Source organism: Oncorhynchus keta, chromosome 15 (genome assembly GCF_023373465.1).
Source record: "Oncorhynchus keta strain PuntledgeMale-10-30-2019 chromosome 15, Oket_V2, whole genome shotgun sequence".
Classification (NCBI taxonomy): domain Eukaryota; kingdom Metazoa; phylum Chordata; class Actinopteri; order Salmoniformes; family Salmonidae; genus Oncorhynchus; species Oncorhynchus keta.
Genome location: NC_068435.1, coordinates 42,325,576 through 42,338,435, shown reverse-complemented (window position 1 = coordinate 42,338,435; position 12,860 = coordinate 42,325,576). Strand labels below are relative to the sequence as shown.

The 12,860-nt window shown below is 43.2% G+C and overlaps 1 protein-coding gene across 1 annotated transcript in view; it reads left to right on the top strand.

The window, feature by feature from the left end:
- Window positions 1-12,860, top strand: part of LOC118395250 (apoptotic chromatin condensation inducer in the nucleus-like) — a 34,903-nt gene that overhangs the window by 7,245 nt on the left and 14,798 nt on the right. The window contains 2 exon segments of the mRNA XM_052464157.1: window positions 4,272-4,421; window positions 4,549-4,631. Of these exon segments, the coding sequence (XP_052320117.1) occupies window positions 4,272-4,421; window positions 4,549-4,631 (233 nt within the window).

Sequence of the window (12,860 nt, the reverse complement as noted above, 5' to 3'; positions counted from 1 at the left end):
GGCCCAAGTAAGTCTCTTCTTCTTATTGGTGTCCTTTAGTAGTGGTTGCTTTGCAGCAATTCGACCATGAAGGCCCGATTCACACAGTCTCCTCTGAACAGTTGGTGTCTTTTTACTTGAAACATTTATTTTGGCTGCGATTTCTGAGGTGCAGTTAATTGTTGATTTCTGAGGCTGTTAACTCTAATGAACTTATCCTCTGCAGCAGAGGTAACTGTGGGTCCTCCTTTCCTGTGGCGGTCCTTATGAGAGCCAGTTTCATCATAGCACCCGATGGATTTTGCGACTGCACTTGAAGAAACTTTCAAAGTTCTTGAAATGTTCCACATTGACTGATCTTATTTTTATTTTATTTCACCTTTATTTAACCAGGTAGGCTAGTTGAGAAAAAGTTCTAATTTACAACTGCGACCTGGCCAAGATAAAGCATAGCAGTGTGAACAGACAGCAACATAGTTACACATGGAGTAAACAATAACAAGTAATGATGGACTGTTGTTTCTCTTTGCATATTTTAACTGTTCTTGCCATAATATTGACTTGGTCTTTTACCAAATAGGGCTATCTTCTGTATACCCCCCTACCTGGCCACAGCACAACTGATTGGCTCAAACACATTAAAGAAGAAAGAAATTCCTCAAGTTAACTTTTAACAAGGCTCATCTGTTAATTGAAATGCATTCCAGGTGACTACCTCATGAAGCTGGTTGAGAGAATGCCAAGATTGTGCAAAGCTATCATCAAGGCATTTCAGTATGCAAAGAAAAATAAACTACACTGTTTCTCTTAAGATTAGTAAGCAAATACACAGCAAATATATTTACATTTACATTACATTTAAGTCATTTAGCAGACGCTCTTATCCAGAGCAACTTACAAATTGGTGCATTCACCTTATGACATCCAGTGGAACAGCCACTTTACAATAGTGCATCTAAATCTTTTAAGGGGGGGGGGGGGTGAGAAGGATTACTTTATCCTATCCTAGGTATTCCTTAAAGAGGTGGGGTTTCAGGTGTCTCCGGAAGGTGGTGATTGACTCCGCTGTCCTGGCGTCGTGAGGGAGTGTGTTCCACCATTGGGGAGCCAGAGCAGCGAACAGTTTTGACTGGGCTGAGCGGGAACTGTACTTCCTCAGTGGTAGGGAGGCGAGCAGGCCAGAGGTGGATGAACGCAGTGCCCTTGTTTGGGTGTAGGGCCTGATCAGAGCCTGGAGGTACTGAGGTGCCGTTCCCCTCACAGCTCCGTAGGCAAGCACCATGGTCTTGTAGCGGATGCGAGCTTCAACTGGAAGCCAGTGGAGAGAGCGGAGGAGCGGGGTGACGTGAGTGAACTTGGGAAGGTTGAACACCAGACGGGCTGCGGCGTTCTGGATGAGTTGTAGGGGTTTAATGGCACAGGCAGGGAGCCCAGCCAACAGCGAGTTGCAGTAATCCAGACGGGAGATGACAAGTGCCTGGATTAGGACCTGCGCCGCTTCCTGTGTGAGGCAGGGTCGTACTCTGCGGATGTTGTAGAGCATGAACCTACAGGAACGGGCCACCGCCTTGATGTTAGTTGAGAACGACAGGGTGTTGTCCAGGATCACGCCAAGGTTCTTAGCGCTCTGGGAGGAGGACACAATGGAGTTGTCAACCGTGATGGCGAGATCATGGAACGGGCAGTCCTTCCCCGGGAGGAAGAGCAGCTCCGTCTTGCCGAGGTTCAGCTTGAGGTGGTGATCCGTCATCCACACTGATATATGTCTGCCAGACATGCAGAGATGCGATTCGCCACCTGGTCATCAGAAGGGGGAAAGGAGAAGATTAATTGTGTGTCGTCTGCATAGCAATGATAGGAGAGACCATGTGAGGTTATGACAGAGCCAAGTGACTTGGTGTATAGCGAGAATAGGAGAGGGCCTAGAACAGAGCCCTGGGGGACACCAGTGGTGAGAGCGCGTGGTGAGGAGACAGATTCTCGCCACGCCACCTGGTAGGAGCGACCTGTCAGGTAGGACGCAATCCAAGCGTGGGCCGCGCCGGAGATGTCCAACTCGGAGAGGGTGGAGAGGAGGATCTGATGGTTCACAGTATCGAAGGCAGCCGATAGGTCTAGAAGGATGAGAGGAGAGAGAGTTAGCTTTAGCAGTTAAATATTAAAGGAACAAAAACAAATACATTTATTAGCATCAAATCAATGCTACATTGAAACATTTCAAATATTTAACACTTTTTTTTGGTTACTACATGATGTCTTCAGTATTATTCTACAATGTAGAAAATAGTTAAAATCAAGAAAAACCCTTGAATGAGTAGGTGGGTCCAAACTTTTGACTGGTACTGTATGTTGTCATAAAGTACATGGTATAGCTTGGTATAGATTCCTCTTGCTGGAATCTCTTTAGGTCTACTTCTATATCACACAATGGTGGTGATAAAATTACGTGATTATTAAGTCTGTCATTTTTACTTAATAGCCTAGTAGACAAGCAGAGACCACTTTAAGGAGACAATGATGCCAAAACACAAACTCACAATGTTTATTGTAACCATATTAGAGGTCGACCGATTATGATTTTTCAACGCCGATACCGATTATTGGAGGACCAAAAAAAGCCGATAGCGATTAATCGGCCTGTTTTTAAAAATACAAAAAAATACAAAATAAAAATTGTAATAATGACAATTACAACAATACTGAATTAACACTTATTTGAACACTTAAGATCAATAAAAACCCATATAGCTTCAAATAAATAATGAAACATGTTAAATTTGGTTTAAATAATTCAAAAACTGTGTGTTGGAGAAGTAAAAGTGCAATATGTGCCATGTAAAAACGTTTGAGTTCCTTGCTCAGAACATGAGAACATATGAAAGTTGGTGGTTCCTTTTAACATGAGACTTCAATATTCCAAGGTAAGAGGTCTTAGGTTGTAGTTGATATCGTATTTATAGGACTATTTCTCTCTATACCATTTGTATTTCATATACCTTTGACTAGTGGATGTTCTTATAGGCACTATAGTATTGCCGGTGTAACAGTATAGCTTCTGTCCCTCTCCTCGCACCTACCTGGGCTCGAACCAGGAACACATCGAAAACAGCCACACCCGAAGCAGCGTTATCCATCGCTCCACTAAAGCCGCGGGGGGAATAACTACTCCAAGTCTCGGAGCGAGTGACGTTTGAAACGCTATTAGCGCGCACCCCGCTAACTAGCTAGCCATTTCACATTGGTTACACCAGCCATTAGGCTGATAGGCTTGATGTCATAAACAGCGCTGTGCTTGCGAAGACCTGCTGGCAAAATGCACTAAAGTGCTGTTCGAATGAATGCTTACAAGCCTACTGCTGCCTACCATCGCTCAGTCAGACTGATCTATCAAATCATAGACTTAATTATAACGTAACACACAGAAATACAAGCCTTTGGTCATTAATCTGGTCGAATCCGGAAACTATCATTTCGAAAACGAAACGTTTATTTCGGTGAAATACGGAACGGGTGGCATCCCTAAGTCTAAATATTGCTGTTACATTGCACAACCATCAATGTTATGTCATAATTCCGTAAAATTCTGGCAAGTTACGTAAAATTCGGGCAAAAATTCTGCCCAAGCTGTTGCATATACCCGGACTCTGCGTGCAATGAACGCAAGAGAAGGGACACACTTTCACCTGGTTAATATTGCCTGCTAACCTGGATTTCTTTTAGCTAAATATGCAGGTTTAGAAATATATACTTCTGTGTATTGATTTTAAGAAAGGCATTGGTGTTTATGGTTAGGTACAGTCGTCCAACGATTGTGCTTTTTTTCGTAAATGTGCATTTGTTAAATCATCCCCCAGCGTTGCATCGATTATATGCAACACAGGACACGCTAGATAAACAAGTAATATCATCAACCATGTGTAGTTATAACTAGTGATTATGATTGTTTTTTATACGATAAGTTTAATGCTAGCTAGCAACTTACCGTGGCTTCTACTGCATTCGCGTAACAGGCGTGCGTTGCACTTGTGGAGTGCAACGAGAGGCAGTTGGTTATAGCGTTGGATGAGTTAACTGTAAGGTTGCAAGATTGGTTCCCCGAGCTGACAAGGTGAAAATCTGTCGTTCTGCCCCTGAATAAGGCAGTTAACCCACTTAAACTTGAAACCGGCCCTAATTAATAGGCCATTCTGATTAATCGGTTGACCTCTAAACCATATGTTGGTTAAATAAGGGATGTATGCTTAGAACTGTGACTTGACCTGCTCAAATGTATGATATTCTCTATCCTTTAGCCTGAGAAACCTCAGACAAAAAACATATCCCAGGATAAGGAGACAGTTAGTCAACTTGAGGAGTCAAAGGAGTCCCCAAAAGCACCCCAGCGCAAAAATCGGGTACCTGGGGAGAAGGACATGACCATCGATGGAGCCAGACACGGCAAGGTCAGCTGAGATTTAAACTGTAGTCTCTTTATTCTTTACAAATCTCTACATCTCTTTATTCTTTCCCCTTGTTTTTACAAAATTGTTCTTCCCCTCTCTAACACTACCCCCCTTTGATGACCATCAGAAATCGTTTGTTGGAATACCTGCTGGACAAGACAATGAGCAGAAGGACAGCGAGGGAGAGGAGGAAATGACAGACACTACAAGGTCTGTTTACAAAATTGCTGCAAAAGACACACACATATACTGAACAAAAATATAAACGCAACAATTTCAACGATTTTTCTGAGTTACAGTTCTTATAGACATCAGTCAATTGAAGTAAATTTATTAGTCCCTAATCTATGGATTTCGCACAACTGGGCAGAGTTGCAGCCATTGGTGAGGTGCAGCCAACCCACCCACTGGTGAGCCAGGCCCAGCCAATCAGAATGAGTTTTTCCCTACAAAAGGGCTTTATTACAGACTGAAATAATCCTCAGTTTCATCAGCTGTCCGGGTGGCTGGTATCAGACGATCCCGCAGGTGAAGAAGTCTGATGTGGAGGTCCTGGGCTGGCATGGTTACACGTGGTCTGCGGTTGTGAGGCCGGTTGGACGTATTGCCAATTTCTCTTATGGTAGAGAAATTAACATTACATTCTCTGACAACAGCTCTGGTGGCATTCCTGCAGTCAGTATGCCAGTTGCACGCTCCCTCAAAACTTGAGACATCTGTGGCATTGTGTTGTGTGACAAAGCTACACATTTTAGTGGCCTTTTATTGTCCCCAGCACCAGGTGCACCTGTGTAAGGATCATGCTGTTTAATCAGCTTCTTGATATGCTACACCTGTCAGGTGGATGGATTATCAGCATACCACCCTGAATACAACTGCTGGCTTGCTTCTGATGCTAAGCAGTGTTGGTCCTGGTCAGTTCCTGGATGGGAGACCAGATGCTGCTGGAAGTGGTGTTGCAGGGCCAGTAGGAGGCACTCTTTCCTCTGGTCTAAAAAAAATATATCCCAATGCCCCAGGGCAGTGATTGGGGACACTGCCCTGTGTAGTGTGCCGTCTTTCGGATGGAACGTTAAACGGGTGTCCTGACTCTCTGAGGTCATTAAAGATCCCATGGCACTTATTGTAAGAGTAGGGGTGTTAACCCTGGTGTCCTGGCTAAATACCCAATCTGGCCCTCAAACCATCATGGTCACCTAATAATCCCCAGTTTACAATTGGCTCATTAATCCCCCTCCTCTCCCCTGTAACTATTCCCCAGGTCGTTGCTGCAAATGAGAACGGATAAATAAAAAATAGAAATCTTGGCAAAGGATAAATGCTCACTAACAGGGAGGTTAACAAATGTGTGCACAACATTTTAGAGAAATAATATTTTTGTGCTTTTGGAAAATGTCTGGGAACTTTTGTTTCAGCTCATGAAACATGGGACTAACACTTTCCATGTTGCATTTATATTTTTATATGTATATAAACTCAGCAAAAAAGACATTTGTAAAAATCCAAATACCTTCACAGATCTTCATTGTAAACGGTTTAAACACTGTTTCCCATGCTTGTTCAATGAACCATAAACAATTAATGAACATGTACCTGTGGAACGGTCGTTAAGACACTAACGGCTTACAGACGGTAGGCAATTAAGGTCACAGTTATGAGAACTTAGGACACTAAAGAGGCTTTTCTATTGACTCTGAAATACACCAAAAGAAAGATGCCCAGGGTCCCTGCTCATCTGCGTGAACATGCCTTAGGCATGCTGCAAGGAGGCATGAGGACTGCAGATGTGGCCAGGGCAATAAATTGCAATGTCTGTACTGTGAGACGCCTAAAACAGCGCTATGGGAGACAGGACGGACAGCTGATAGCTCTCGCAGTGGTAGTCCACGTGTAACAACACCTGCACAGGATCGGTACAGCCGAACATCACACCTGCTGGACAGGTACAGGATGGCAACAACAACTGCACCAGGAACGCACAGTCTTTCCAACAGTGCTCAGACTGTCTGCAATAGGCTGAGAGAAGCTGGACTGAGGGATTGTAGGCCTGTTGTAAAGGCAGGTCCTCACCAGACATCCCCGGCAACAATGTTGCCAATGGACACAAACCCACCGTCGCTGGACCAGACTGGACTGGCAAAAAGTGCTCTTCACTGACGAGTCGTAGTTTGTCTCACCAGGGCTGATGGTCGGAGTTGCATTTATCGTCGAAGGAATGAGCATTACATCGAGGCCTGGATCGATTTGGAGGTGGAGGGTCCGTCAAGGTCTGGGGTGGTGTGTCACAGCATCATCGGACTGAGCTTGTTGTCATTGCAGGCAATCTCAACGCTGTGCATTACAGTGAAGACCTCCTCCTCCCTCATGTGGTACCCTTCCTGCAGGCTCATCCTGACATGACCAATGACATGACAATGCCACCACGCACAAAATGAGCAGTATGGCTGATTTCCTGCAAGACAGGAATGTCAGTGTTCTGCCATGACCGGCGAAGAGCCTGGATCTCAATCCCTTTGAGCACGTCTGGGACCTGTTGGATCGGAGGGTGAGGGCTAGGGCCACCCCCCCCCCAGAAATGTCTGGGAACTTGCAGGTGCCTTGGTGGAGGAGTGCAGTAACATCTCACAGCAAGAACTGGCAAATCTGGTGCAGTCCATGAGGAGATGCACTGCAGTACTTAGTATCTGGTGTGGCCACCAGCTGTATTGACTGTTACTTTTGATTTGGATTATTCCATTTGTTAGTCACATGTCTGTGGAACGTGTCCAGTTTGTCTGTTGTTGAATCTTATGTTCATACAAATATTTACACATGTTAAGTTTGCTGAAAATCAACTCAGTTGACAGTGAGAGGACATTTATTTTTTTGTTGAATTTATATAAAATATATATACATACATACACACACAGTACCTTCGGACAATATTCAGACAGACTTTTTTTCACATTTTGTTACGATACAGCCATATTCTAACATTGACAAGCGGAGAAAACCCCCCAATTTAATCAATCTACACACACTACCCCATAATGACAAAGCAAAAAGGTTTTCACTTTTGCTAACATCACATTTACACAAGTATTCAGACCCTTTACTCAATCATTTGTTTAAGTACTTTTGGCAGTGATTTATCAAATCAAATTTATTTATATAGCCCTTCGTACATCAGTTGATATCTCAAAGTGCTGTACATTTATATCCTTGTCTTCTTGGGTATGACGCTACAAGCTTGGTACACCTGTATTTTGGGAGTTTTTCCCATTCTTCTCTGCAGATCCTCTCAAGCTCTGACAGGTTGGATGGGGAGTGTTGCTGCACAGCTATTTATAGGTCTCTCCAGAGATGTTCAAGTCTGGGCTCTGGCTGGGCCACTCAAGGACAATCACAGGGATGCAAACTTGTCACCTTTCCGGGAAATTTCATGTTTTGAATCCAAAATAGGTTGCTTACGTGATTCGTGTAAATCTGATGAGGGAAGTTTGTGGTGGAACAAGTATTGTTGGCATTGTTAAGTATCTTGCTAGCTGGATCGAGTTCTCCGTTAGCTAGCCAGAGAAATGTTGAGCAACATTAGCCAACTTAACTGATAAAATAATTGAGTTTATGGTGTGAAAATGAGCTGGTAAATAAAGTCAGACAGCTAACATTACAATATAAAATGAGCTAACGTTAGTAACCTAACCAATTCGCTGTAGTATTAACTGCTATACGACTCCATGCCGTTCCTCAAGTTATGACCCTGGCAATCTGTGAAATGTTAACTAACTAATGAACTAACTACTATCTCTGAACTAATGTTTTCCCTCTACAGTATGTGGTTAATTTTCAGAATGAGAGAATTAGGTGAAAATGAGGCATTGCTTGTTAAACAAGTGGATTCAGGGATCAAGTGGAGCTGGAGATGGGCCTGGCTTAAGCTGGATGCTACTATAGAGGGGAAAGGAACACCACGTACTTACCCTCTTTCTCTCTTTTTCAATACAGTGGATTAAACGGGGTATTCCAGGTGTACTGAAAGAGATCAAATATGCCAACATTGTAGAACAGATGTCCACAGGCAGAAAGTGTAATAATGTGCAGTGTAGCCCAAAGATATTGTGTTGAATTTTTATTATTATAATTTTTTTCAGTGAATGCTATTTTTCCAAGAGTTTTTGTGCATTGATTGATGTCTACGATAGTGGCCACTATAATTGAGCAAAAATAGAATGCCTATTTCAAGATGTTGTTTTCCCAAGTGCGATATTTAGATGTGTGTGTGTGGTCACAAACGTTCCATTTATTTAAATAATAATACAAATTGTTTAATTTTACCCCCTTTTTTGTGGTATCCAATTTTTAGTAGCTTGTCTCATCTCTACAATGTCTCTCCCGAGCCTGTACGGGAGAAGGTTGAAAGTCATGCGATACACAACCCAACCAAGCCGCACTGCTTCTTAACACAGCGCGCATCCAACCCGGAAGCCAGTCGCATCAATGTGTCGGAGGAAACACCGTGCACCTGGCAACCTTGGTTAGCGTGCACTGTGCCCGGCCCGCCACAGGAGTCGCTAGTGCGCGATGAGACAAGGATATCCCTACCGGCCAAACCCTCCCTAACCCGGGCGACGCTATGCCAATTGTGCGTCGCCCCACGGACCTCCCGATCGCGGCCGGTTACAACAGAGCCTGGGCGCGAACCCAGAGTCTCTGGTGGCACAGCTGACACTAACCACTGTGCCACCCGGGAGGCCCCCAGCATCCTATTTTAAAGGCTGTCATGGCTAACTGAGTGTCATTTGCAGTAAAGTCTAGGCAACAAATACCATTGGATTGCTTTATTTTTTTTTGCTGTGAGTTAGGTTAAAATTAACCACTTTATTTTACACACACAGACTGATAATATAGATCATATTTTTGTCCTCCTAGCAGGGAATTTTTTTATTTTTTATACATGTTTCAGTGCAAAAAAAAGTGTCACCTTTTTGGGCCCTCAACAGTTTGCATCCCTGCATTCAGAGACTTGGCCCGAAGCCACTCCTACTTTCTCTTGGCTGTGTGCTTAGGATCATTGTCCTGTTGGGAGGTGAACTTTCGCCCCAGTCTGAGGGCCTGAGTGCTCTGGATGAGGTTTTCATCAAGGATCTCTATGTTCTGTTTATCTTTGCCTCGATCCTGTCTTGTCTCCCAGTCCCACAGCATGATGCTGCCACCACCATGCTTTACTGTAGGGATGGTGCCAGGTTTCCTCCAGACGTGACTCTTGGCATTCAGACCAAAGAGTTCAATCTTGGTTTCATCAGACCAGAGAATCTTGTTTCTCGTGGTCTGAGTCTTTAGGTGCCATTTGGCAAACTCCAAGCGGACTGTCATGTACCTTTTTACTGAGGAGTGGCTTCCGTCTGGCCACTCTACCGATAAATACCCGATTGGTGGAGTGCTGCAGAGATTGTTGTCCTTCTGGAAGGTTCTCCCATCTCCAAATCAAATGTATTTATATAGCCCTTTGTACATCAGCTGATATCTCAAAGTGCTGTACAGAAACCCAGCCTAAAACCCCAAACAGCAAGCAATGCAGGTGTAGAAGCACGGTGGCTAGGAAAAACTCCCTAGAAAGGCCAAAACCTAGGAAGAAACGTAGAGAGGAACCAGGCTCTGTGGGGTGGCCAGTCCTCTTCTGGTTGTGCTGGGTGGAGATTATAACAAAACATGGCCAAGAAGTTCAAATGTTCATAAATGACCAGCATGGTCAAATAATAATAATCACAGGCAGAACAGTTGAAACTGGAGCAGCAGCACGGCCAGGTGGACTGGGGACAGCAAGGAGTCATCATGTCAGGTAGTCCTGAGGCATGGTCCTAGGGCTTAGGTCCTCCGAGAGAGAGAAATAAATAGAGAATCAGAGAGAGCATACTTAAATTCACATAGGACACCGGATAGGACAGGAGAAGTACTCCAGATATAACAAACTGACCCTAGCCCCCCGACACAAACTACTGCAGCATAAATACTGGAGGCTGAGACAGGAGGGGTCCACAGAGGAACTCTAGAGCACTTTAAGAAGGATGGAGGCCACTGTGTTCTTGGACCTTCAATGCTGAAGAAATGTTTTGGTACCCTTCAGCAGATCTGTGTCTTGACACAATCCAGTCTCGGAGCTCTACGGACAATTCCTTCGACCTCATGGCTTGGTTTTTGCTCTGACATGCATTGTTAACTTTGGGACCTTATAGACAGGTGTGTGCCTTTCCAGATCATGTCCAATCCGCTTACTTCACCACAGGTGGACTCCAATCAAGTTGTAGAAACATCTCAAGGATTATCAATATGTTAGGTTTTACCATGTTATTTAGAACCTGACAGACAAATATAAAAGCTCAAACCAAGTTTATTCACCCAAAGGATCGGACAGCTGAACAGGGAAAGACATGTTTCACCCAGCGTGTGTGTGTGTGTGTGTGTGTGTGTGTGTGTGTGTGTGTGTGTGTGTGTGTGTGTGTGTGTGTGTGTGTGTGTGCACACTACCGTTCACAAGTTTGGGGTCACTTAGAAATTTCATTTTTTTTTAAAGGAAAAGCTAAACATTTTGTCCATTAAAATAGCATCAAATTGATCAGAAATAGAGTGTAGACATTGTAGCTGGGAACGGCAGATTATTATTTTTTTCTTTTTAAATGTATGGAATCTCTAGAGGCCCATTATCAGCAACCATCACTCCTGTGTTCCAATGGCACATTGTGTTAACGAATCCAAGTTTATAATTTTAAAAGGCTAATTGATCATTAGAAGACCCTTTTGCAATTATGTTAGCACAGCTGAAAACTGTTGTTCTGATTTAAAGAAGCAATTAAAATGGCCTTCTTTAGACTAGTTGAGTATCAGCATTTGTGGGTTCGATTACAGGCTCAAAATGTTCAGAAACTATGACTTTCTTCTGAAACTCCTCAGTCTATTCTTATGTAAGTCTGAATACCAACTTCTGAGAAGTGCGTATGAAATGTTTCATTTCCAAAATCGGAATTGGGCCCTTCTAGTATATTATAGTGGTGCATGGGTCAGGTGTTTGTTCACCCGCCCGCAGTTGCTAGTAATCCATCCGCAACCACCCGATTATTTGTGATAGAGAAATTCTGAGGCCTGCACACACGCTAACATAGAAAATGCGCTGTACGCTACAGTCAGAGACAGCAAATACATTCATTTTTTTACACGGGGTGCAGGATTTGTTTTGCCAGATGTTTCTGGTTATTTCTGACATTTTGGTAGGCTTTGTTTATCAACTTGTCTATAATTAGATGCAGAGTATTTAGATTTAGAGTAGAAAATAAACCCGTGCTCACCAGAATGTCATAAATTGATTGAAGCATTCTATCTAATTGATATTGGTAAAGTTTTCTGTCATCTCTGCTTCTTTCACAGACCAAAGACATTTAGGGACCGCAGAGAAAATGCAGTAACTCTAAAGAAACTGGAATGATTTTCTTTGCAAAATGTCCAAATTACAGAAAGCTGTGAAATCGACATGTTTCTGATATTTTATATGGTTGAAATACTATGAGCTTTTATGATGCTGATAATGAGATGCCGCCTGTAGAGGTGCTAACTCAGCATTACCATTCTCTCAAGATGCTGTTCCCGATTTAAAAAAAGAAAAAATTGCCTACATTTGGTGTATTATTTTACTGAAAGAAAAGGGTAATTCTGCGTAAGTTTTGTTTTTTTTACCTTTATTTAACAAGGCAAGTCAGTTAAGAACAAATTCTTATTTTCAATGACAGCCTAGGAACAGTGGGTTAACTGCCTGTTCAGGGGCAGAATGACAGAACCTTGTCAGCTCGGGGATTTGAACTTGCAACCCTGCCGCCCCAACTTAATATTAATGCTATGTGACCGGTTATAGACCTATAGTCAGTGTCCAGATTTCGGTTTCCATTTAACCCGTATGAACATTAGGCTACAGTTTTCTTTGTGCCATAGGCCTATTTGAAGTCCCTGTCTTTTTTAACTGTTGAATTTGTATAGTGTCTCACAATCATCACACACAACAAAGCCGACACTGCTATAAGACTCTTTTTACCACTTCACCAAATCTTTCCCAAAAGTTGCTTTTCTGGCCCTCCCTTTATCTTTATTTTCAACTCTCCATTTCGCAGCTTTACTGTTATTGAATTAAACTCCTGACGTTGTCATTTTTGCCCTTGTGGATCAACGTAAAAGTTTTCTGCTCTTTCCCAAAAGCATTTGACGATTGGCGTGTAGGCTATTTGGCTTGTAGTGTCATAGGCCCACAATCTTAGGGCTTACACACTAATGCCAGTGCGTAAGCCCTAAGTTATGGATTTCTTTAAGGTATATTCTCTTTATTCAACCTGCCCGCCACCCACCCGCCCTTCATCCACACAGTATTGTATTACCCGCACATCACTAGTGTATTACAATAGTAAAAAGTTTGGAATTTGG